Source organism: Narcine bancroftii, chromosome 11 (genome assembly GCF_036971445.1).
Source record: "Narcine bancroftii isolate sNarBan1 chromosome 11, sNarBan1.hap1, whole genome shotgun sequence".
NCBI classification, from domain to species: Eukaryota; Metazoa; Chordata; class Chondrichthyes; order Torpediniformes; family Narcinidae; genus Narcine; species Narcine bancroftii.
Window position 1 is genome coordinate 72,966,295 of NC_091479.1, and position 27,639 is coordinate 72,993,933.

At 42.1% G+C, this 27,639-nt stretch overlaps 1 protein-coding gene and 1 long non-coding RNA gene across 3 annotated transcripts in view; both read left to right on the forward strand.

The window, feature by feature from the left end:
* cadps2 (Ca++-dependent secretion activator 2) overlaps window positions 1-27,639 on the forward strand; it is a 533,161-nt gene that overhangs the window by 301,732 nt on the left and 203,790 nt on the right. For both annotated transcript variants that reach the window (XM_069903385.1, XM_069903386.1), the window contains exons 9-10: window positions 25,458-25,524; window positions 26,262-26,370. In XM_069903385.1, coding sequence (XP_069759486.1) covers window positions 25,458-25,524; window positions 26,262-26,370 — 176 coding nt within the window. The remainder of the gene's footprint in view (window positions 1-25,457; window positions 25,525-26,261; window positions 26,371-27,639) is intronic.
* LOC138745902 (uncharacterized) lies at window positions 11-467 on the forward strand. The gene is made up of 2 exons (XR_011346574.1): window positions 11-132; window positions 257-467. It is a non-coding gene; the product is annotated as an uncharacterized lncRNA (long non-coding RNA).

The window sequence follows — 27,639 nt, forward strand, 5'->3', positions numbered from 1 at the left end:
TGAGAGCAAGAGGGTCATTTTTAAAACTTTTTTTCTCCCCCTTGGTAGACTTGCAGTAACTAGCTTTAATGCCCATTCATCTTACAAATTTCAGTTCAGAAGGCTTCTATTAAACCAAAGTATATTGTTCCTGTAAGTTCATCTCAACTTTTTTTCTGAACATGGTAAAATGATTTGTGCATTGATTATTCAGTGCCCTGGCCTTGTTTATTCTGTAAGTCTGTTTCACTCTCTCTCTTATACCTTGCTTTTGCAGCGGCAAAATAAAGGAAGGAATGCAGTATTCGGATGGCTCCTTTCATGCACACAGTATAGAATGTGGAGCAAGGACTGAAAGTGCCTCAAGGCATTCAGTCCCCATTGGTTCTGATGCTGAATACCCAGAGATATCCTGTATTGTTATCAGCTAAATGGAATCGTGAGAGTCTGAAAGGTGTTTGAGAATGAACTGAAAATCATTTTCACAAGTGGATGATTACTTTTGCCAGCTGTTAACTGAAAATTATCAGAATGTCCTAGATTTCTTAGACTGCATTAATTGCTCCCTGGACCTTGACTGAGAAATTTTCTAAGAGACTGTACTCTTAAAGGTGAAAAATAGTATATTTTTATATTGAGATATATTTTTCAGGACATTTTTCTTCCATCATTTATGCAACTTTGCACAAACAATGAGCTTGTAATTCAGTTTGCTGCATTCCTCAAGGAAGAAAAAACAAGCTAGCTCAAGTTTAGATTGTATAGATTTACCAAAGGAAACAATATCTTTCTAAATGCTAGCTGCAAAAAGATATTTTGCGCTTCCTCCATTTTTATTCTCTCTTAGCCTTGCTCCACTATGGTGAAAATGAATTGTACGCAATCATCCTTCTTCGACAGTACAGTGTTTTTTTTTTAAAGTTGCAGAAACAATAATGCATGAATACGAAATGAAGAAATAATGCAAGAAGTTCCAATTTGTAACTTTTATAGCAGCTGAGAGGCTATTGAAATGGACATTGCTGTAAAGTGGCACGGTAATATGTTGAATGAGCACAATCCAACAAATGAGGGAAGCTCATGGAGTGTACACTGTTCATTCAAGAATCAAGATTCTTTTATAGTCATTCAATAAAACAGGTGTAATATTGCACAAAATTTCCTTCTGTAAGCAGACAAAGATTCACCATCAGCAGAAATTGCCTGGCGTCCCTTGCAATTGCCCGGCACCCATTGCAATTGCCCGGCACCCATTGCAATTGCCCGGCACATATTGCAATTGTCCGGCACCCATTACAATTGCCCGGCACCCATTACAATTGCCCGGCACCCATTACAATTGCCCGGCACCCATTACAATTGTCCGGCACCCATTACAATTGCCTGGCACCCATTACAATTGCCCGGCACCCATTACAATTGCCTGGCACTGCTTACATTCGTGATTGGAAGTGAAGTGATACAAATCAAGATGAAGAGAGTGGTCTGAAAAGAATGAATGATTCACCAGGGTTTCTATCATCTACCAAATGGTCAGCCAGAATCTTGAACATTTCCTCTCCCAACTATGAGGGTAATTGCCTTCTGTGTGAGTAATTAAAGCAATGCATCCACATGTAATGAAGTCATGATGCTATTTCACTGAGACACAGTGATCTTCCACAAGAAACTGCAATGTTCTGATCAAATTTAATTCCTTAGCCTTAACCATGGAATTCTCATTGGCTGCTCATTGTTACTGCTCTGTGTGGGATGCAGCAGTATGTTTCCCTTTAAACTATGTCATCAACGCTGGTTATTTTTTGTTTAAAATATTTTGGGGTATCATTTGGTCACGAAAGGAATTAACTTTCTTTGGGAGAAAAGGCAGATGTCAGCTTTAAATTTACATAGCACATAAATTTGGAAAAATTAATATTCTGATTGCTATTTCAATTTGAGGGACTGTTCTTCTGAACTGCACTGGATTAGTCATAATTGGGTGCTTCTTAAATGAAAATCCATTGAAGTGGCACTTACCAACTAGATAAAAATGTGAGGTAAATTTTTTTTAAAATACAGTTTTTGAAATAACTTAAGGATTTGATTGAGGAATTCGATTTTTTTTTGTACAGTTACCCAGGTAAACTAAGTCGTTCTGTCTCAGCATCTCATTTCTGAAGCATTAATGTGCCACTGTACCCATAATACTAGCCCTCATGAATTTACAAGACACGACACAATTGTGGTCATTATGGAAATGATTATTTTGCTGAGACTGCACTAACTGGTGAAAGAATATGAGAAACGATTTGAGCCTTGTGATTATCTGGCTATATTTGAAAATCCTTGTGCAGTAAAGCTGTGAGCCACGTTAAGTCCCAGCTTTGTGTCGGTGGTGCTAATTTCTTTGTTAGCTAATCCTGTGTAAAGTAAGCAGATTGCGGGCTTTAGGCAGGCTGCCATTAGGAATAAATGGGCACTTGAGACCAGTTATCTTAATCGTGCTGGCAAACAAAGGACTGGTTGGAATTGTGAGCCTTGTCTGCCTAACTTGAGGCAGGTACATGAAATGACTTCTGAACCCTACGTACTGAATGGAGACTAGAGATGGAAACTTTGAGATAAAATGTTAGTTAGAAGTGGCATGGATCCTTGAATCTAGGTTCTTTGCATCTCAGTTCTTTAAAGAGAATCTGCTCTCAAATAAGATCATCGTTCTGTTGTTCAGGGTCATCTTAAGGCTTGACTCCCAGAATGTCACATTGGATAGCTGAGGCCGAGGTGAGGAGAACCCTATCCAAGGTGAACCCACACGAGGCAGTGGGACCAGACAATACACCTGTTCAGCTACTTAAGAACTGAACCGATATCAGCTGGTCTTTACGGACATCTTCAACATGTCACTGTAGCAGTCCATGTTCTCTGCGGGTTTCAAGACGGTGGCTGTCATACTAGTACCAAAGAGGGTGACAGTAACAAACCTCAACGGTGTTTTATGGTAGTCACTGACCTCCACCATTATGAAATGCTTCGAGCATCTGGTGATGAAACACATCAAAGTGCACCTCCCAGAGACACTGGACCCATTTCAATTTTCCTAAAGAAGAAATTGTTCCACTATTGAGTCTATAGCCTTGTACCACTACTCTGTCCTGACCCATCTGGCGAATGATATCTCATACATCAGGCTGCTGTTCATCGACATCAGCTCGGCATTTAATATGATCATTCCCCAGAGGCTGGTAGAGAAGCAGTCCTCACTGAGACAGCACCCCTCTCTGGAAGTGGATACTGGCCTTCCTAAAGGAAAGACCACAGTCTGTCTGGGTCGATAGCAGAACACTGAAGACTGTCACACAGAGCACTTGGCACACCTCAGGGCTGTGTACTCAGTACCATTCCTGTTTGCTCTACTGACCCATGACTAAAATTCAAGATGCAGCTGCAATAGGGTCATCAAGTTTACCGGAGTCGGCATCATCACCAAGAACGATGAGTCACACTGTGGAGAAGAGGTAGAAAATCTCGTGAGATATGGTGCGAGAATAACATCATGAGTCTCAATGTGTACAAGATGAAGGAGATGATTGTGAACTTCAGGAGCACCAGGGAGACCACCCTCCATTACACAATAATAATGCAGTAGTGGAGAGAGGAGAGGACACCAGATTCCTTGGAGTCCATATCACAAGTAACCTATTCAGGACACACACCATCTCAGGAAGGTGTAACAGTGACTGCACTTCCTGAGAAGAGTAAAGTGGGCAAGGCCACCGTCATATCAAACCTTGTACAGGAGCTCTATTGAGAGCGTCCTAGCCAGATGTATGACTGTGTGGTACAGTACTGTAGAGAAGTGGATTGGGTGGGGGGGAGTTCATAAAAGTGGTGTAAGATCAGTGGAGTCACCCTGCCCGGCACCCCCCCCCCCCCACCCCATAACAATGTGATCTGAAGAAGGCTGCAAATTCCCCTACCGCCCTGCCCGCAGCATCTTTTAGCCATCAGAAAAGAGATACAGGATTATGCCAGCACCAATAGGCTGAGAAACAGCTTCTTCCCACAGGTAGTGAGAATGCTGAACGACCAAAGGATCTGTGCACACTAACCACTATTTATTAAACAATATTTATTTATGTTTATATATGTATATCTGACCTGCCTATGTATTTCTTGTTTGTATGCATGTTATATCAGGTTGCGTGTTGGCATGTTTTGCACTGAGGACTAGAGAATGCTGTTTCATCGGTATACTTGTGCAATCGGATGATAAATAAACTTGAACTTGATCAGTGCACACTATTTTAAAATATAGATAGTCATATTATGTGACAGAGTGTCAAGAGCAGTTTATACAGGATCTGTCTGGGTGAATAACAGAACTCCTGGAGCAAATGTGACATGGCAATGGGTCCTTATAGTATAAACCAATGAATACAGTTTGATACAAATAGAAAATGGTCAGTGGGTATGTGCTCATGTGGGCCCAGGCCACAGGCAATTCATGGTGATCTGATTTAATTTATTTCATTGTCTCACCACCTGCCTATTAGCTAATTTACACAGTTCATTAACTAAAGTATACTTTCTGAAGCAGTTATTTCAGTTTGTGTTGCCTTTCGTGGAATTGAAAGTGTCTGTGACATCAAAATGATGCACCTGATTTTCCCATTTGGATTGTCCATTCATACACTGGTGAAATGCCATAACAGTCCAGTCCTAGGGTGCTGAGATAGTATTTACTGGAGCTCGACCTAATCACTGCTTTTGTTCAATCTCATTAAAAGCCTATTAAAATCTGGTCAGAATAGTGGAAATTGCATCAGAAAAGACATTCCAACCAGCTCAACGGCAAGCTTTGCACACAAACATTTTAAGACAGGTAGACATTAAACGTCAAAGTTAATCGGATCCCTCAGTTTAACAGTTAAACTCCATGGCTGCCTGGAACTCATCATAGAAGTCAAGGACATGTTGAAGGAATGGAAGATTTGACTGAGGCTTAAGTAAAATGTTCTGTAACTTTGTAGCATGCTGATTTGGAAGGCCTTGCTTATAGTCCCGATGTGAGAGGTTTGACAAAAGGGACAATATCAGGCTCCTCAGAGAACTGCACTTCCACAGGAGTGAGGAGCTGAGAGGAAAGTGCTGTCGCAAGCAGAGGATAAGCTTCCATGGAACATCATCTCATGGCTTTCTCAGACTGCTCTGGGTTTCATATGAGCTGATGCTGGCCCTGGTGCCAATCTTTACCAGTTAGGAGGTAAAATTCTCCATTTCATTTTCTTTCCACCTTCATGTTGGTCCAGAGGGTCATTATGTGTGGGCATACCAGTAATATAGGTCTGGTGTAAGATCTGTTGGCACCTGAGTGTACGGTTCCCAGGACATTAAAATTATGAGAGATACCTTTGTGGGGCAGGGTTGGTGGGGGGAGGTGCAGGTTCTAGTACACACACACACACACACACACACACACACACACACACACACACACACACACACACACACACACACATACACACACTCTCTCCTTAGAGAAAGTAACCAATTCCCTTCAGGTAAGATTAAACAAGAGGAGGACTATGACACACTTAACGTGGCAGCCAAAGGAATGACTTCTGGTGATGCCATCAGACTATACATAGAACACTATAGCACAGTACAGGCCCTTCAGCCCTCGATGTTCTGGCGACCTATATATTCCTTAAAAAAGTACTGAACCCACCCTACCGTGTAAGCCTCTTTGTGCCTGACTAAGGGTCTGTTAAATGCTCCTAATGTTTCAGCCTCCACCAATCCCTGGCAAGGCATTCCAGGCACCCACAAATCTGTGGGTTTTTTTTTAAAAAAAAAGCTTTCCCCTGATGTCTCCCCTAAACTTCCCTCCCTTCACCTTGTACATATGTCCTCTGGTGTTCGCTTTTCCTGCCCTGGGAAACAAGTGTTGGCTGTCCACCCTATTCGTCTCATAATCTTGTAGACCTCTATCACATTTTCTGTCATCCTACTATGCTCCAAAGAGAAAAGTCCCAGTTCTACTATCTTTGCCTCACAAGACTTATTTTCCAATCCAGACAACATCCTGGGTCCTCTGCACCCTTTCTATAGGTTACAGATCCTTCTATGAAGAACTGAACACAATACTAAGTGCAGTCATACCAAAGACATGACCCCTCTATTCCTGAACTCAATCCCCCTATTAATGAAGTCCAGCATCCCATAGGCCTTCTTAACTATCGTATCAACCTGTGTGAAGACCTTGAGGGATGTTTAGATTTGAACACCCAAGCCCCCTCTGTTCATTCTCACTCTCAGGTAACCAACCATTAACCTTGTATTCGGCTTTCTGGTTTGTCCTTCCAAAATGCATCACCTCACACTTATCCGGATTGAACACTATCTGCCACTTTCCTGCCCAACTCTGCATCCTCTCTATATCCTCTTGTAACCGACAACCTTCAGTTCCATCCACAACTCCTTCAACTTTCGTGTCATTTGCAAACTTATTGACCCATCCTTCCACCTCTTCATCCAGGTCATTTATAAAATTCACAAAGAGCAGGGGTCCCAGAACAGATCCCTGCGGCACTCCACTAGTCATCGACCTCCAGGCAGAATACTTTCCTTCCACTACTACTCTCTGATTTTTTTTTTCCTGCAAGTCAATTTTTTAATAGAAGGCTTTGGTCCAAGTTTTGGTCAATGGGACCAGGTAGAATAAATGTCTGGCTTGGATTAGATGGGCCAAAGTGTTTGTTCTGTACTATAGTGTTCTGTGATTATACTGCTCAGTCTGGTAACATCAGCTCACCATTTTGACAAGCAAAAGGTATGCCTGTACATTCTCCCAACAAAAAGCAGATTTGGAAAGAGAAGCAACCCTTTTCATTCAGCAACTCAGATCACTACATTCAACATTAAGGGTCAAAGTAATAATTTTGCTCTCATTGTGTTTTTATATTTGCATTTGTTTGCTGATGGGGGTGGGAGAGGAGAATGAAGGGGAGAAGGGTCTGGAGAGTGTATGGGGGAGAAACTGATGGAGAGGAATAAAATAATAAAGTCATGCTATCTTTCAAATGATTCAAGCAATGTTTTTAAACATAGTAACAGAATTTATCAAATGTGGCCCTCTGGTCCCCTTTACATTGTCAATTTAAACATCTGCCCTCTAGTTTTGGACTCCACCTATCCTGCGAAAAAGACCGTGACTATATACCCACTCTCTGCCCCTCATAATGCCCCCATAAGGTCACCCCTCAGCCTCTTTGTCGCCAGGGAAAATAGTCACAGCTGATCCAATCTCTCCTTTCAACTCAAAGCCTCCAGTCCAGACAGAATTCCCATGAATCTTTTTTGCAGCCTCTCAGAGTCATCATTTTTTTTAGCATGACCAACAAAACCACACACATTGCTCCATGTGTGGATTAAACAATGATTTGTTCAACTGTAACGTGGTACCCCAACTCCTCTCTTCATTGCCTCGGCCAATGAAGGCAAGTATATCATACACCTCCTTCACTGCTCTCTTTGTTCAGGGAGTCTTATACTTGTATCCCAAGGCCTTGCTGTCCATTAACATTCCCCTTGACCCTGTGTATGAACTTGCCCCACTGAAATTCCCAAGATGCAACATTTTGCACTTGTCTGATTAAAATGCCGTCTGGACCCTGCTGTAGCCTTATACAGCCTTCTACACTTTGTAATGCCAATCTTGGGACCATACCCAAACTTACCAATCACACCACCTACATTCTCTTATCATTCATGAATAGATTTTCCAAAGAATAAAGGATGCAGCACCAATCCCTCCATACACCATTGGATACAGGTATCCAATCTGAAAAGCAATGCTCGACTACCCCCCTTTGTCTTCTACCAGTATCTAATGTACTATGTCAACCTGAAGCCATGTATACCAACCTACTGCACCAGCTTTATTGCCAAAGGCCTTGCTGATCCATGTAGGCAATGTCCACAAGCCTAACCCTGTCAACCACCACAAAAGAAAAACTCAATCAAATTTGTGAGACACAATTTTCCACAGACAAAATCATGGTATCTGTAATTAGCCCTTGCCTAAATGCAAATGCATTTAAAAGGTAAGTGGGAGCAAGTTTTAATAGAAATGTGCAGGGTAAATATTTTACATGGAGAGTGGAATGGGCTATCAGAAATAGATACATTGGTAGCATTTGAGAGGTGTCTAGATGGACCATAGACCTCTGCCAGGCCCAGCAATCACCTCCCTTGTAGTCTGTAACCTCCAACAATATGCTGTTCAGGACCCAAGAATTTACTCACCTTCAGGATGTTGATGTTCTTTAGACAACACTGTTCTCTTCCCTGAGTTCACTAGCTTCCATATCCTTCTCCACATATATACAAGTAAGAAATATTCATTTAAAATCCCACCCATTTCCAATGGTTCCTTTGGCCCTCGATATTGTGGCAACCCACATATTCCTTTTTTAAAAAGTACTAAACTCTCCCTACTTCATAACCCTCTTTTTCTTTCATCCTTATGCCTATTTCTTTGGCTTGGCTTCGCGGACGAAGATTTATGGAGGGGTATGTCCACATCTGCTGCAGGCTCGTTGGTGACTGACAAGTCCAATGTGGGACAGGCAGGCACGGTTGCAGCGGTTGCAAGGGAAAATTGGTTGGTTGGGATTGGGTGTTGGGTTTTTCCTCCTTTGTCTTTTGTCAGTGAGGTGGGCTCTGCAGTCTTCTTCAAAGGAGGTTGCTGCCTGCCGAACTGTGAGGCCCCAAGATGCATGGTTGGAGGTGATATCAGCCCACTGGTGGTGGTTAATATGGCAGGCACTAAGAGATTTCTTTAAACAGTCCTTGTACCTCTTCTTTGGTGCACCTCTGTCTCGGTGGCCAGTGGAGAGCTAGCCATATAACACGATCTTGGGAAGGCGATGGTCCTCCATTCTGGAGACGTGAACCACCCAGCGCAGTTGGGTCTTCAGCAGCGTGGATTCGATGCTTGCGGACTCTGCCAGCTCCAGTACTTCGATGTTGGTGATGAAGTCATTCCAATGAATGTTGAGGATGGAGTGGAGACAGCGCTGATGGAAGCGTTCTAGGAGCCATAGGTGATGCCGGTAGAGGACCCATGATTCGGAGCTGAACAGGAGCGTGGGTATGACAACGGCTCTGTACACGCTGATCTTTGTGTGTTTCTTCAGGTGGTTGTTTTTCCAGACTCGGTGTAGTCTTCCAAAGGCGCTATTTGCCTTGTTGTCTGTTGTCTATCTCGTTGTCGATCCTTGCATCAGATGAAATGGTGCAGCCGAGGTAGGTAAACTGGTTGACCGTTTTGAGTTCTGTGTGCCCGATGGAGATGTGGGGGGGCTGGCTGATGGAGGACCTCAGTTTTCTTCAGGCTGACTTCCAGGCCAAACATTTTGACAGTTTCCACAAAACAGGATGTCATGCGCTGGAGAGCTGGCTCTGAATGGGCAACTAAAGCAGCATCATCTGCAAAGAGTAGTTCACAGATAAGTTTCTCTTGTGTCTTGGTGTCAGCTTGCAGGCGCCTCAGATTGAAGAGACTGCCATCCGTGCGGTACCAGATGTAAACAGCGTCTTCATTGTTGAGGTCTTTCATGGCTTGGTTCAGCATCATGCTGAAGAAGATTGAAAAGAGGGTTGGTGCGAGAACACAGCCTTGCTTCACGCCATTGTTAATGGAGAAGTGTTCAGAGAGCTCATTGCTGTATCTGACCCGACCTTGTTGGTTTTCGTGCAGTTGGATAACCATGTTGAGGAACTTTGGGGGGCATCCGATGCGCTCTAGTATTTGCCAAAGCCCTTTCCTGCTCACGGTGTTGAAGGCTTTGGTGAGGTCAACAAAGGTGATGTAGAGTCCTTTGTTTTGTTCTCTGCACTTTTCTTGGAGCTGTCTGAGGGCAAAGACCATGTCAGTAGTTCCTCTGTTTGCGCGAAAGCCACACTGTGATTCTGAGAGGACATTTTCGGTGACACTAGGTATTAGTCTATTAAGGAGAATCCTAGCGAAGATTTTGCCTGCAATGGAGAGCAGCGTGATTCCCCTGGAGTTTGAGCAGTCTGATTTCTCGTCTTTGTTTTTCTACAGGGTGAACTAAACTCTCCCTATTTCATAACCCTCTATTTTTCTTTCATCCATGTGCCTATTTAAGAGTCTTTTAAATGCCTCTAATGTTTTAGCCTCCATTCCCAGCAAGGCATCCCAGGGACCCACAATGCTCTGTGCAAAAAAAAATATCCTTGATGTCTCCCCTAAACTTCCCTCCATTCACTTTGTACATATGTCCTCTGGTGTTTGCTATTCCTTCTCTGGTAAATGAGTGCTGACTGTCCTCCCTATCTATAAGCCTCTCAAAATCTTGTAGACCTCTATCAAGTCTCCTCTCATTCTTCTATGGTCCAAAGAGAAAATCCCAGCTCTGCTAACCTTGTCACATGCTCCCGAATCCAGGCAACATCCTGGTAAATCTCCTCTGCATCCTCTCCATAGCTTCCACATCCTTCCTGTAATGAAGTGACCAGAACTGAACGCAATACCAAAGTGTGGTCTTACCAGAGATGATCACATTAATCTGTAAGGAGATCTATACTCCTCCTTGGTTAGGCTTTGCTCCCCAGCTATTTTTAGAATCTTTTAGCATTCTCCTGTACCTTAACTGCCAGTGTATATAATTTCTTTGTGAAATGTACTCCTATGTCCTTTATATTCCTAGCTCAATCCCAGCTGTCTATACCCAAGTTGTGGTTCTTTGATTGTTCATGTCTTTTTATGACTAGATATGCTAAAAAAATGATGTGATGTGCAGTTTGTGAGATGATCCACAGCACAATTCATACACTAATCAAAATATTTCAATTAATATTATTTCTCAAAGCATTGATGTATTGCATTCAAGGCATGCCTTTGCCCTTGAAATAGGGATAAGAGCCTATTTCTAAACACAATGATCCTGTACCATATCAAGACCTGTGCTTTGCTGCTGGTACATGTGGATATGAGGGTTTTAACAGGATACTACTGATCATCTCTGTTGTATGCTGATACCCCAGCTTCCCTCAAACCCCAGCTTCCCTCAATCCCCCCCCCCCCCCCCCCCCACCAAACGTGACCATTACCATTGGGAAATGAATCGATGTTTTGATGAGGATTAAAAATAGCAGACATAGGCAGTTTGCTGCAGTTGCTTATACAAGTCCTAGGAGAGAGTGAAAAAAAATGTGTATAAGAAGGGTCTAGAAATAGCCTGAGAACTGCTGACAGAAACCTTTACTTTTCTCTATCTGCAATTTCTTCTGCAGTAAAATGCAGGAACTCAGCATCAATCGCATGCAAGTTCTTCCTGATTAAAATATTGAACGAAACTCTTGCCAATTTTAGGGCCAACGTTCAACTTCTTAAAATTTCAATAGAAATGCACAAAATCCATGGGGGAAATGGAGAAACCCAACCAAAGGGGCAGCACAGTTGGCGAAGCGGTTAGCACAACTCCTTAACAGCGCCAGCGATCGCGTCCAGACCAGGGTTTGAATCCTGCGACATCTGCAAGGAGTTTTTACGTTCTTCCTGAGTCTGCTTGGGATTTCTCTGGCAGTTCCGGGGGTATAGGTTAATTGGGTGTAAATTGGGCAGCACAGATTCGTGGGCTGAAATGGCCTGTTACCTTGTATGTCAAAATTTAATTTAAATTTAAATTTTAAAAATTTGCAACCACCCTTTTGCAACTTACCACACTCCGTTGTCAGTCAATTCATGAGGTGAGACATTTTTAATTCACATCCTGCATGTGGATATCGTCGACAAAGCACTGCTCACCTATAATTATCCTTCAGAAGGTGTTTGTGAACAATTTTTGAATGGTTGTAGATTGGTTGTGTGGTACTTTGAAGCTTCTAGGAAATAAGGAATTCCAGAATGATTTACATGTGAGCAGTCCTGCTTCATGCGCCTGCTCTGTTTGTCCTTCTTGAGTTCAAGGATTGGACAGTACTGTTGAATGCAAACACCTTGCTGCAATGTTCCTGACAGATGGGTCACATCAGTAAAATCGTGGAGCAGCATTGGAGTCGGTGAATCTTTAACGTTGTGCAGTGGGTGTCAATGAAGTGGGCATTGTTTTCCTGTTGAACTCAGGATGAGGCCTATAATGGAGAAGTCTTTGCAAACGATAAACTGAGCACTAATCAGCAGTGATGAATATCTTACATGGGGAAAATTCCACTAATTACTGTGATAGTGAGAATCTTAAGAAATAGCTTAGATGAATCATCCACTCGTTATTTCTCTGAAAAGGATTGCAGGTATTTCATCCTTCAATCTACAGACTTAACTCTTCCATCATTAAGGATGTGAATTTTATGGAGTCCCCAGCTCCCTTTAGTTCTCTGATTGCCAATTGCTAGGGGCTGATTAGGGATAATCTACTTGGCTTTGTTTATGGTAACCGATCTTAAGAGTCTTTCGAGGAGGTTACCAGGAAGGTTGATGAAAGAAGGACCATGGATGTTGTCTTTAGTATGGCCTTTGGGAAAGTCACGTGGGGGAGGTTAGTCCGGAGGGTTCAGTTGCTCAATGTTTATGGTGAGATAGTAATCAGAATTCGACATTGGCTTTATGTAATAAGCCAGAGACTGGTCATGGATGGATTGCCTCTCTGACTGGAGGCCTGTGACTAGTGGTGTGCCTCAAGGATTGGTGTTGGGTCCATTGTTGTATGTCATCTATATCTGGCTGATAATGTCGTACATTGGCTTAGAAGGTTTGGAGAATCCACAAAGATTGGAGGTGTCGAGGGCAGCAAGGAAGCCTTTCAAAGCTTGCAGAGGAATAAATTATGAAATGACCATGTTGAACAATATGACTATAAATATTAATGGAATACATAACCAAATCAAAAGGAAGAGGTTATTAAATTTACTGAAAAAAGCAAAAATAGATAGAGCATTCATGCAGGAAACACATCTAACTGAAGTGGAACATAATAAATTAAGGAGAGACTGGGTAGGGCACGTAATGGCTGCATCATATAATTCAAAAGCCAGAGGTGTAGCTATATTAATCAATAAAAATGTACCAATCAAAATAGAGGAGGAAGTAATAGATCCAGCAGGGAGATACGTAATGTTAAAATCTCAGATATATTCAGAACTCTGGAATTTGGTCAATATATATGCATCTAATGAAGAGGATCAAAAGTTTATGCAAGATATTTTTTAATATTGTAGATACGCAGGGGAATATATTGATAGGAGGGGATTTTAACCTTAATTTGGATTCAAAGATGAATAAAACTGGGCAAAAGACTAGCAAAAAGAACAAAGTAGCCAAATTTATGGTTAAATCAATGCAGGGAATGCAACTTTTGGATATATGGAGGAGACAACGCCCAAAGGAGAAGGAATACTCATATTATTCGAGTAGACATAAAACATACTCAAGGATTGACCTGTTCCAGTTGTCAGCCCATATCCAAGGGAGAGTTAGGAAAACAGAATATAAAGCTAGATTGCTATCTGATCACTCACCCCTGTTATTAGCAATAGAACTGGAGGACATCCCACCAAGAACATATAGATGGAGATTAAACTCCATGCTACTGAAAAGACAGGATTTTAGAGAATTTATTGAGTGCCAAATTAAAATGTACTTTGAAGTAAATACGGAATCAGTGAAAGACAAATTTATATTATGGGATGCAATGAAAGCCTTCATCAGAGGGCAGATAATAAGTTATGTAACTAAGATGAAGAAGGTCTACAATCGGGAAATAGAATAGCTGGAAAGGGAAATAGCAAGTACAGAAAAAGAACTAGCAACAAGGGAAGATACAACAAAAAGAAGAGAATTGGCGGACAAAATATAAAATACTAAACACTACAAACGTATAAGGTGGAGAAGAAGATAATGAAAATAAAGCAAAAGTATTATGAGCTAGGAGAAAAAATGCACAAAATACTAGCCTGGCAGCTTAAAACAGAACAAACATCAAGGAAAAAGGACAAACAAATTACATATAACCCAACAGAAATCAATGAAAACTTCATGGAATTCTATGAGCAATTATACTGAACTGAGAACGATGGGAAAGAAGACAAAATAGATGAGTTTTTAGCTAAAATTGAACTACCGAAATTGCAAGAGGAGCAAAACAAATTGATATATCCTGTATTTCCTCTATTTCAAATGGTTTTATTAAAAAAGCTGCTGAACAATAAAACGCTGGGAGAGGATGGACTCCCAATGGAATTCTATAAAACATTTAAAGATTTATTAATTCCTCATCTCCTGGAAGTAATGAACCAGATTGAAGAAACACAAAACTTGCCAGATTCATGTAAAACAGCAATAATTACAGTAATACCAAAGACGGGGAAAGATCCACTAACACCAGCATTGTATAGACCAATATCTCTACTTAATTCAGATTATAAGATAATAGCAAAACTATTAGCAAACAGATTGGCTGACTGTGTACCAAAAATAGTAAAACTAGATCAAACTGGATTTATTAAGAAAAGACAAACAATGGACAATATCTGTAAGTTCATTAACTTAATCTATGCAGTACAAGGAAATAAGACGCCATCAGTGGCAGTTGCTTTAGACGCAGAGAAAGCCTTTGACAGGGTAGAATGGAATTATTTATTCAAAGTACTACAGAGATTCAACCTACCAGAGAAATATATTAATTATGTGGATTAAAGCATTATATAAGGGACCATTGGCGAAGGTGGCAGTAAATGGATATATATCGAACCAATTTAAATTAAGCAGGTCAACTAGGCAGGGATGTCCACTATCTCTCTCACTGTTCACTTTAGCTATGGAACCCTTGGCAGAACTGATAAGAACAGAAAATAAAATAAAAGGGATAAAAATAAAAGAGAAAGAATATAAAATCAGTCTATTTGCAGATGACATCATAGAATACTTAACAGAACCAGAACTATCAATAAAAAAATTACATAAGAAATTGAAGGAATATGGAGAAATATCGGGGTACAAGATCAACGCAAATAAAAGTGAAGCGATGCCAATTAATAATGCGGATTTCATAAAGTTTAAAAAGAATCACCATTTAAATGGCAAACACAAGCAATCCGATACCTAGATATTAGGCTAGATAATAATCTAGGCCATCTATACAATTTAAATTATCAGCCATTAATGAAGAAATTAGAAGATGACTTAGAACATTGGAAAGATTTACTATTAACACTGATAGGAAGGGTAAATTGCATTAAAATGAATATCTTCCCAAGGATACAATACCTATTTCAATCATTACCAATTCCCTTAACAGAGAAATTCTTCAATGAGCTAAAGAAAATAATAAGGAAATTCTTATGTAAAGGGGGGAAACCAAGGATAACGCTAGATAAATTAACAGAATAGTACAAACAAGGGGGCTTACAGCTACCAAACTTTAAGAATTATTATAGAGCAGCACAATTAAGATATTTATCAGATTTTTATCAAACAAGGGAAAAACCAGATTGGACCAGGTTAGAGCTAGATAAAATAGGGGAGAAGGTACCAGAACATATACTTTATAAGTGGGATGAAAAGCTGGTGCAACAAAGAAGTTCACCAGTACTGCACCATCTGCTGAACATTTGGAAGAAAATTCACGTAGAAAGGAAAAAAAACTAATTACCAATGGCCAAAATTATTATTGACGCAAAATCAACTAATCCCTTTCACATTAGATAACCTTTCCTTTAGAGAATGGGAGAGAAAAGGGATCAAAAGAATAGAAAATTGGTTTTTGGGTAATAATTTATTATCTTTTGATCAAATGAAATACAAATATGGAATAACTCACGGTACAATGTTTGCATACCACCAACTGAAAACCTACTTAAACGACAAATTGAGAAGGAGGCTGAGGTTATCAGAAGGAAGCAGCTTTGAATATGTGATTACAGAGACAATGATAATTAAAAGATTTATGACAAACATGTACATCAAGCTGCAAGAGAAAGAGAACGATGAAATAAGCTGTAAACCCAAACAAAAGTGGGAACAAGATCTAAACATAAAGATAAAAAATGAAAAATGGGAAAAGCTATGCTCCGTAACTATGAGAAATACAATAAACATGAGGTTACGCATGATGCAATATAATTGGTTACACATGCTATATATCACGCCCCAAAAGTTAAATAAATGGGATCCAACAGTATCAGATAGATGTTTTCGCTGTAAGAAGGAAATGGGAACAAGAGTACATGCAATTTGGGTATGTGAGAAAGTAGAAAAGTTTTGGGAAGATCTAAATCAGGTATTAAATAAAATCACAAAAAGTAACATACCAAAAAATCCAGAGATCTCTCTTCTAAGTAATAGAAGTAAAGAATTAGGCCTCAAACTGGATGAAGCACAAAAAAAATGTATTATGATAGCCTTAGATGTAGCAAAAAAATGTATAATGTCAACCTGGAAATCAGAAGAGAGCCTGAGATTACAGCAATGGTACATAGAAATGAATAAATGTATTCCATTGGAAAAATTAACATATAATTTAAAAAAATAAAGTCACATTATTCAAACAAATTTGAGAACCGTACATGGAACACAGCAGAGATGGCCTAACGAAGACCTCCACCCCCTAAAATGATAGAATGAGAAGACGACGAAATGAACTGACGTAGTGTGTAAAAGTTGATGACACAATTTTCTTGTTTATTTTCATTGTGATGACATTGTTTAATGGGTTTATTGTATTGTATATGTTGAACATTTAGTGGGTGGGGAGGGGGTGGGAAGGAGGGTGGGAAGGGAGGGGGAGAAAGGGGAGAAAATGACACTGTATATTCAAGAGGAAAATGTTTGTGTGTATTTTCGTTAATATGGTTCATAGTGTGAAAAATTTTAAAAAATTAAAATAGCTTGCGGAGAGATCTGAAACAGCTGGAAAAATGGAGTGCAAAATGGTAGATGGAATTTAATGGAGAAAAATGTAAGGTGTTGCACTTTGAATGGAAAACCAGGCTCAGACATACATGGTAAATGATCAGACATTAAGGAGAGTGGTTAATGGAGAAGGGTTCAGAGAGCTCATTGCTGTATCTGACCCGACCTTGTTGGTTTTCGTGCAGTTGGATAATCATGTTGAGGAACTTTGGGGGACATCCGATGCGCTCTAGTATTTGCCAAAGCCCTTTCCTGCTCACGGTGTCGAAGGCTTTGGTGAGGTCAACAAAGGTGATGTAGAGTCCTTTGTTTTGTTCTCTACACTTTTCTTGGAGCTGTCTGAGGGCAAAGACCATGTCAGTGGTTCCTCTGTTAGCGCGAAAGCCGCACTGTGATTCTGGGAGAATATTCTCAGCGACACTAGGTATTATTCTATTTAGTAGAATCCTAGCGAAGATTTTGCCTGCAATGGAGAGCAACGTGATTCCCCTGTAGTTTGAGCAGTCTGATTTCTCGCCTTTGTTTTTGTACAGGGTGATGATGGTGGCATCACGAAGATCCTGAGGCAGTTTACCTTGGTCCCAACAAAGCTTGAAAAACTCATGCAGTTTGGCATGCAGAGTTTTGCCGCCAGCCTTCCAGACTTCTGGGGGGATTCCATCCATACCTGCTGCTTTGCCACTTTTCAGTTGTTCGATTGCCTTATATGTCTCATCCAGGGTGGGAACCTCATCCAGCTCTAGCCTTAGGGGCTGTTGAGGGAGCTGGAGCAGGGCGGAATCTTGGACTGAGCGGTTGGTACTGAAAAGAGATTGGAAGTGTTCTGACCATCGGTTGAGGATGGAGATCTTGTCGCTGAGGAGGACTTTGCCGTCTGAGCTGCGCAGCGGGCTTTGGACTTGGGGTGAGGGGCCGTACACAGCCTTTAGAGCCTCGTAGAAACCCCTGAAGTCGCCAATGTCCGCGCTGAGCTGTGTTCGTTTGGCGAGGCTAGTCCACCACTCATTTTGGATCTCCCGGAGTTTGCGCTGAAGATGGCTGCATGCGCGACGGAAGGCTTGTTTCTTCTCTGGACAGGACGGCTTTGTAAGGTGAGCCTGGTGGGCAGCTCGCTTCTTTGCCAGCAGCTCCTGGATTTCCTGGCTGTTTTCGTCAAACCAGTCCTTGTTTTTCCTGGAGGAGAAGCCCAGTACCTCTTCAGTGGATTGCAGTATGGTAGTCTTCAACTGATCCCAGAAGGTTTCAGGGGACGGGTCCGTGAGGCGGGTTGCAACGTCGAGCTTTGCTTTGAGGTTTGCCTGGAAGTTTCCTCTCGCTTCGTCTGACTGCAGTTTTCCAACAATGAAGACGCTGTTTACATCCGGTACCGCACGGATGGCAGTCTCTTCAATCTGAGGCGCCTGCAAGCTCACACCAAGACACAAGAGAAACTTGTCCGTGAACTACTCTTTGCAGATGATGCCGCTTTAGTTGCCCATTCAGAGCCAGCTCTTCAGCGCTTGACGTCCTGCTTTGCGGAAACTGCCAAAATGTTTGGCCTGGAAGTCAGCCTGAAGAAAACTGAGGTCCTCCATCAGCCAGCTCCCCACCATGACTACCAGCCCCCCCACATCTCCATCGGGCACACAAAACTCAAAACGGTCAACCAGTTTACCTATCTCGGCTGCACCATTTCATCAGATGCAAGGATCGACAATGAGATAGACAACAGACTCGCCAAGGCAAATAGCGCCTTTGGAAGACTACACAAAAGAGTCTGGAAAAACAACCAACTGAAAAACCTCACAAAGATAAGCGTATACAGAGCCGTTGTCATACCCACACTCCTGTTCGGCTCCGAATCATGGGTCCTCTACCGGCACCACCTACGGCTCCTAGAACGCTTCCACCAGCGTTGTCTCCGCTCCATCCTCAACATCCATTGGAGCGCTCACACCCCTAACGTCGAGGTACTCGAGATGGCAGAGGTCGACAGCATCGAGTCCACGCTGCTGAAGATCCAGCTGCGCTGGATGGGTCACGTCTCCAGAATGGAGGACCATCGCCTTCCCAAGATCGTATTATATGGCGAGCTCTCCACTGGCCACCGTGACAGAGGTGCACCAAAGAAAAGGTACAAGGACTGCCTAAAGAAATCTCTTGGTGCCTGCCACATTGACCACCGCCAGTGGGCTGATAACGCCTCAAACCGTGCATCTTGGCACCTCACAGTTTGGCGGGCAGCAGCCTCCTTTGAAGAAGACCGCAGAGCCCACCTCACTGACAAAAGGCAAAGGAGGAAAAACCCAACACCCAACCCCAACCAACCAATTTTCCCTTGCAACCGCTGCAATCGTGTCTGCCTGTCCCGCATCGGACTGGTCAGCCACAAACGAGCCTGCAGCTGACGTGGACTTTTTACCCCCTCCATAAATCTTCGTCCGCGAAGCCAAGCCAAAGAAAAGAAGGAGAGTGGTAGAACAGAAAGATCTGGGGGTGCAAATACATAATTCTTTGGAAGTAATGTCATACTTGGATAGGATTGTAAAGAGAGCATTTGGCATATTGGCCTTCAAAAATCAAAGTATTAAGTAAAGGAGTTAGGATATTATGGAAAAGTTGTATTGATGAGGCCAAATTTGGAGAATAGTGTGCAATTTTGATAACCTAGCTACAGGAAAGCTATCATTAAGATTAAAAGCATGCAGATGAGATTTACAAGGATTGCTGGGACTTGAAGAAGTGAGCTACAGGGAAAAGTTAAACAATTTAGGATGTTATTCCCTGGAGTGTGGAAGAATAAGGGGAGATTTGATAAGAGGTATGCAAAATTATGATGGGTGTAGATAGAGTAAATGTAAGGAGGCTTTTTCAATGGAGGTTAGAAAAGATAAAAATGAGAAGGCATGGGTTAAGGATGAAAAGGGAAAAATTTAAAGGGAACATTAGGTGAACTTCTTCACACAGAGAGTGGTGGGAGTATGGAACAAGCTGCCAGTGAACTGGCGAATGCAGGTTCAATTTTGACATCCAAGAAAAAATTGGACAGGTACATGGATGGGAGGCCTTTGGAGGGATTATGGTTCAGGTGCAAGTCAGTGGGACTATGTAGAATAATAGCTCAGTACGGACGAGGTATGTGGGAGGGGCTGTTTCTCAGCTGTTGTTTTCTATGGTTCCATACCTAGATATGCTAGAAACAAAGATTGGAGATGATCTGCTGGTTGTGTGATTATCCATAACACAATATACGTGTTGTTTTGTGCAAAAAACTTCCTGTGGCCAACCATTTTAATTACACACCCCATTGCCATACTGATATGTCTGTCTATGGTCACATGTGCTACCAGTTTGAGACCATATAAATTGGAGGAGCGCCAGCTCATATTGATTTTGGCTGTCTCCAAACAGATAGAATTAATGTTGATTTTTCCAATTTTCATTAACATCCCCTCCCTTGGTTTCTTGCTTCCACTATCCCCCATACTCCCTTTCTCCATATCCCCTGCCCATTCCCTTCTATCTCCTATCTGTCATAAATCCCTCAACCCTCTCCCCCATCACCTCCCAGCTCCTTTCTCCTCTTCCTCCTCCCATCTGACTCTGCTTGACTGTGCTCCTTCCCCTTCCCCCTCCAACCTTATTATTTGGTCTGCCTGATTTTTGGCTTTGGCTTGAATTGTTGATTGGCTTTTGCTTTTTTTTTGGATGTTGCATAAACTGCTGACTTTCTCCAGCACTTTTGTGTACTTAGATCTCACCTCTTGGTGATAGTGGAGGAGTCGAGATATGTTAGGTCATTAGGTTATATAGTGTGATATTGGCCCAGAAATATCTGTGGTTTCTCTCATTAAAGAAAGGGCCCATTGAAATCTTAATTCATCTTGTGGATGATTAATGCAGCATAGTGGGAGAAAACTTATTTGGAAATTCTGGAGCATCCATGTCGATCTTTCCACTCACATACCACCTTAAGGAATCCCTATGCCATAGGTGCTCTGTGATTCATAAGGGATTCCTTAAGGTGGTATGTGGGTGGGAAAAAAAGTTTGAAAACCATTGTTTTAATTGTACCTAATTGACTTGTCATGTGCACGGTTTCATAACTCCAAAGGAAATGGGCCAATGACAATTTTTCTCAAGCAAAATATTTCAGTAATAATTGGGTCTAGAGCAATGGTTCTCAACCTTCACCCCCCCTCCCCCCCGCCCCCGCCACTTACATACCTCCTTACTAATCACAGAGCACCTATAGCATATGGATTCCTTAAAGTGGTATGTGAGAAAGAAAAAGGTTGAGAATCACTGGTGTAGATCCTCTGAATGAGAGAACACACAATCTGCAGTTGTTGGAATCGTGATCAAACATGTCAGATTCAGATTTCAGTTTTATAGTCAGTGTCGATGCATGACATCACACAACCCTGAGATTCATTTTCATATGGGCGAGGCAAAATTACCACTTACTGGTCGCGCAAAAAAACTGTACACAACATACACATGTAAACAAGTAAAGAACTGTAAACAGATAACAAAATGTAAGCAAACTGTGCAATGCAGAGAAAATTTTTAAAAGTGCAAAAGTAAGAGTCCTTAAATGAATCCCTGATTGAGTTTGTGTTGAGGAATCTGATGGTGGAGAAGTAGCAACTGTTCCTGAAACTGATGGTGAGAGTCTTGTAGCACCTAGACCTCTTTCCTGATGGCAGCAATGAGAACAGAACGTGTGCTGGGTGGTGTGGATGCTTCATGATCGCTGCTGTTCTCTGACGGCAGCATTCCCTGTAGATGTTCTCAATAGTGTGGAGGGTTTTGTCTGTGATGTCCTAGCCTGTGTCCACTACTTCTGGAGGGCTTTACACTCAAAGCTATTGGTGTCCCCATTCCAGACTGTGATGCAACCGGTCAGCACAGGTTCGCCCACACATCTGTAGAAATTTGCTATGGCTTCTGATGTCATAACAATGCTCCGCAAACTCCTGAGGAAGTCGAGGACCTGACATACTTTCTTCATGGTGCCATTCATCTGTTGGGTCCAGGAAAGATCCACCAAGATAGTGACTCTCAAGAACCCTCTCCACCTCTGATCCCCCAATAATCACTAGTTCGTAGACTTCAACAAACGTCTCCTTGGATCTGGTAACATTGTGTGCAAGGTTGTTGTTGATGCACCATTCAGCCAAGCTTTCCATCTTTCTCCTGCATGCTGACTCATTGACTTTCTTTATACAACCCACTATTACGGTATCGGTCAGAAAATTAGGGGATGATGTTATTGTACTGAGACACAAAGTCGTAGGTGTAAAGTGAGTGGAGTAGGGGGCTAAGAATGTAGCCCTGTGGTGGTCTGGTACTGATGATGATTTTGGAGGGTCTCAGCAGGCCATGGAAAAAATGGTCAAAATTTCAGGTCAGGACCTCTTGCTCCCTGACCATACTTCTTTCCACCCACCCCCACCTCCTTTGTTTATGCTTTCCAGCTTCCATCCCTCTTTAGTTTTGAAAAGGGGCCCAATATTGCAAGGTGGCTGCAATGCATATCTGGTCCTCCTGCCTTCAAGAGAGAAGAGAAAACCAGGAGAACACAAACCAGTCCTTGTCAAGGGGGTCAGCAGTGGAGAGGATAAGAAACTTCAGATTCCTGGGTGTTAACATCTCTGAAGACCTATCCTGGGGCCATCATGCCAATGCAATCGCGAAGAAGGCATGCCAGTGTCTCTATTTCATTTGGTGTTTAAGGATGTTTGGTATGTCACCAAAGACTCTTGCAAATTTCAACATGTGTACAGTGGAGAGCATTCTGACAGGTTGCATCACTGTCTGGTATGGAGGTGCCAATGCTCAGGATAGGAACAGGCAAAAGGTGGTTGTGAACTCGGCCAGTGTCATCGTGAGCATTAGTCTTTACTCCATTAATTACATCTTAAGAGGTGGCGCCTCAAGAAAGCAGCCTCTATCATCAATGACCCTCACCACCCAGGTCATGCCTTTTCTCATTGCTACTATCAGGAAGGAAGCACTCAGTCAACATTACAAAAGCTGTTTCTCCCCCTCCACCGTCAGATTTCTGAATGGACAATGAACATATGGGAATTGCCTCACTCTTTCTCTGTTTTGCACTATGTATTTATTCTTTTTTTTTAATCTTGTTTTATGTAGTTGTAATTTTATAGTAATTTTTACACCTTGTTCTGCACCATACTGCTGCTAAATAACAAATTTCATGTCACATGTTCATGACAATAAATGTGATTCTGATCATAATACACTGCATGAATAAATTCTGCCCCCCCCCCCCCCCCCCACCACTTCCCCTTCCGCCATGCAACCATGCTGGGGCAGAGCTCAGTCATACTGACATTCACATTAGCCATGGCTGGCATGTGCAGAATTCCCTCCCATTCATTTGACTGTTTGTACCAACATGGATTGGAAAAGCCCATGCAAATAAGTGGTTTTAATACCGATTTTATTCAGTATTAGTGTTTTATATAATTTCCTTTATTACAGTTTTAAGAACTCTTTCATGCTTTATTTTGTTCAATTTTCATTATCATTTATTTCAACTGCTTTGAAGTTTGACTGATTAGATGGACAGTAGGGCCTTTTGTCAGCACATTATTAAAGGCTTTATGGGGTGGTCTGAGACAGGACATCAAGATCCATCTGAAGCTTAGACACTGTCCTGCAAGGTAGCTGGAGTATCTTGATATGACCCACAGGACCACAAAAAGTTAGTGTGGTTGTAAGAATAGCATGAGGTCTGAGCACAAGCACAATCCATCCCATTGTAAGAAACTGTCCCATGTTTACAGTGGCTGAACCATAGCAAGTTGATTTGGATCAAAGAAAAGGAAGGTATCATAATGGAGGAGTGAAGCCATATATTAAAAACAATATTATGCTGCTCCGTATTTTGTCGACATTTTTATTACTGTTTTGAAATATAGACTTTACTGCAATAATTGACCAAAAATATATTTCCTGTTTTTCTAGTTTTTATTTAAAAAGTGTGGCATTGTAATATATGAAAATAGTAGAGTGATTCTTCCATCCAGCAATTTTTTATGGTTCATAATTTTCTCCTCTCCCATCCTTTCCATGAGATTTTGGTTCACTTTTTTTGTGTCTCATGAAAAATCCTGCTTCCATGTTCTAATTCAGACTTCCTGTAAATTAAAACATGATGTCACGCATGAAAATAATCCATCAGTACTAATCTTTGCTAAAGATACCATATATTTCGGCATATAAGTCAGCTGGCAACCCCCCCCCCCCTCATTTTTAGCCTCATTTTTATGGTATATCCATTGTATAAGTTGACCCCCATTTTTCAGGCTGTCTGGGCCTCCCAGGAACAAACCAACATTTTTAAAAACAGACCCAATTGCAAGTAACAAAGCTGTAAATTAAGTAAGTAAAAAAATAACCTCGGCCTCCCAGGCAGCAACGGCGATGGCCCATGGAGCTGGAGCAGTGACATTGTGCTCCCGGCAGGAGCAGGAACCTCGGCCGACCAGGCCGGATTAGTGACGTCAGGGACCCAGGTAGGAGCGGTTATGGTGGCGCCCAGCAGTGGGGAGGTGTCGGGGAGCTGCAGCGCCGGTGGTGGGGAGGTGCTTCCAACATCAATTTATACTCCAGATTGACATCAATCTGGTTTTTTTTTGGTGAATTTAAGGTCTCAAAAGTACATCTGGCGTGTAAGTCGACCCCCATTTTTTGTTTGATTTTTGAAGTCGACTGGTATGCCAAAGTATATGGTAATTTCTTCGAACAGCTCTCTCCAACTGCTTTGACAAAGCATGAACAATAAATCTTGCCTCTGAATTTCTGAGGGAATCTTTTTGCTCTGATTCAGATAAACTCGTTTTTCCTGGATTGATTGTTAGATCTGGTACTTGTAGCTTACATCTCTTAATGAACTCTTGAACCTTCATTTTTTTTTTTCTATACCTTGGCTGTTCTTCCTGAAAAAAAGACAAGTGACATAATGATCATAAAGGGCGAGAATCTGGTGGCGCTTCACACACAAAAAAAATCGACGGAGTGAGGTGGGGGTGGGGGGATAGTCCGTAACTACAGAGAAAGGAAAAGAAATGTGGAAGGAATGAAAAACAAGACGGTCAGTTCAACACAGCGGGGCCGAGGCCGCACTTACGTCGCTCTCCACCTCGATGTCATCGTTGTCGCTCATGCTTTGCACAGAACCGAGAGACAGGGGTGGGGGGGGGGGGGGAAAGAAATACGAGCCCGTCGACTCGAAACTTAAAATGGACCGGCGTCAATCAAGGGAGGGAGGGGAGGTGGAAGGGATGAGGGGGGGATGAGGGGGAGCGGAGGAGATAAACAGACGGAGGCAGAGAAAGCAGCGGAAAGTCCACTCGCGATGACCAGCACCTCCGCTCACAGGCCCCGGGCGTCACTGCCAACTCTTGAACCTTCATAAAGCTCCACCTTGCCATCACCTTAACATAAAAAGGCACCAGTGGGCCCCTTCAAATTATCTTTATTGTATTAAATACTGGGTTGAAAATTATTGATGTCTACATAGAGTGAAAGTTTGTATCTCAATTTGCAGATATCTTTACGCACTTGGGCAGAAGGTTTGGAAGAGGTGGAAGAAGCGATACTTTGTCCTTGTTCAGGTTAGATTTCTTATTCAAATTTTGGGACGTGGATGTTGGCAGCAAAACTGGCATTTGCTGCTTATCTCTAACAGCCCTAGCAATTAATCCATCTTTTCTTGAAAAGTTGTTGTGATTTTACAGTTCTCTTTGACTTTGTGGAAGAGATGTGTGCATTCCCTATTTTTTGCCATTGGATTCAGTGGCCACAACATTTCAAGATGGCCATGAACATGTCAGAAGCTGCCAAAACTGCTTTTCGCTTCTGCTCGTTAGTGACTCTGCCTCAAAGGTTGGAGGAGAGAAGATTACCACTACACCTTTTGCATAAGAATCTTAAGAAATAGAAGCAGCCCCTCATGTTTGCCGTGTCTTCTGAACCTTGCTCCTTTGGCTTCCAGCTAGAAGTGAGGATAATGTTAAATTAACTCTGGTATCTGAAGAATGACCATTCAGGGTCTCACTATAAAATGATGTTAAAAACGTTATGTTACCATTGACAGGGGATGATCTGCTGTAGAATTTCCTAAAATGTTTAGAAAAGCACCAAACATCTGGAGTATTCAATGTCTTTCCGATAGCAACAGTAAAGTACATTTAAGCTTGGCCAATCAGCGAAATGTAGCTCAGGGAGATATGGTGATTATTCCATCTAATTTTGCAGATGAGAAAATAGTCTTGCGTTATTTTCGTGCCATTTCCTGTCCTTAAGGGAATTGGTACCCTTGAGACTAAATTTGTTTTGCCTGTTGTTTCAGGTTAGTCAATACACATTTGCTATGTGTAGCTACAGAGAAAAGAAGTCTGAGCCCCAGGAGTTAATGCAGCTGGAAGGATACACAGTGGACTACGCCGAGCCACAGCCAGGTATGCCTGTCAGAGGGGGAGAAAAAAAACATTTGACTGATTTGTGCTTGCGAATTAAGAGTGGTTGAATGCAACAGAAAGGGTGGAATCCACTGGAGATTCTGCTTTCAAAAGTGTTTTTCTTGGAGTAAGAGCCATGTGAATCACAGTTGGTCTGTGCAATTTCTGTGGGCAAAGTGCAGATTTGTAACCGTCAGCAGCTTCGCACATTTTGTCTGCTCCTGTTTTTGGATGTGTTCGATCATGTACCACTAAGAAATCCAAGCCGTACATTTGATGCTGTTCCTAAGTGAGAGTGACGATTGTTTTCGATTGTTCCAGGAACTGGAGTAGATCTGGAATGTGGTAGGGGGTGGGGAGGCGAGAAATACTTGATGTGTCATAATTTCTTCAACAGATCAGTGTCAAAAAGTGGAATCATGTAATGATTTTTATTTTGCTGTAACCAATGCTTTTAAAGTTGGGTGATAATTATTCCCTTGATGAAAACTTCTCTGGGCCTGACGAGTATTACAAGTTAGAATTAAGTCAGAATTAGTCCCTTTTAATGATAACTTGCAACAGCTGTCGAGTATGAAACAATTTTTATTCATGATTATAAGTTTCAGCAAATCTGCACCATTACATGTAGGTGAATGATTGATTGGGAGGGGTGGGGAGGGGGGGAGAGGAGGATAAAACAAACCAGCAAGAAAAAAAATTGAAACTGTGATTGTCATTAAAACACAGAAATGCTGGAGAAACTCAGGAAGCCTCGCAGCCTCCAAAGGAGGTAAAGATCTATCACTGACATTTCGGGCCTAAACCCTCCTTCCAGGGTGTGAGTTAAAAGCAGACAGGGTCCTGAATTAAAAGGCTGGGGAGAAGGAAAGAAAGGGCAGGAGCCAGGGGCGGAGCACAGACCAACAGACAAAAGGTTAATTGGAATATGGATAGAAGGACAGGAGAGAGGAAAGGTGAGAATTGATTGGGGGGGACTTAGAGTTTGTGAATGCAGAGAGGGAGGAAAGGAGAGAGGGAGAAAAGGAAAGAGGGAGAGACAGAACTAGGGGAATGGAGACATAGTGATGGAAAGAAGGGGGGGGCTAAGGGAAATGGAAGAAGTCGATGTCAATGCCATCTGGTCGCGGTTGCCCAGACGGAATATGAGGTGGTGTTCCTCCAATTTCCAGGTGGGCCCCTGCACAGCAGTACAAGAGACCTTGGGCAGACACGCCGACACGGGAATGTATCAGGGAATTGAAATAGGTGGCCACTGGGAGATCCCCA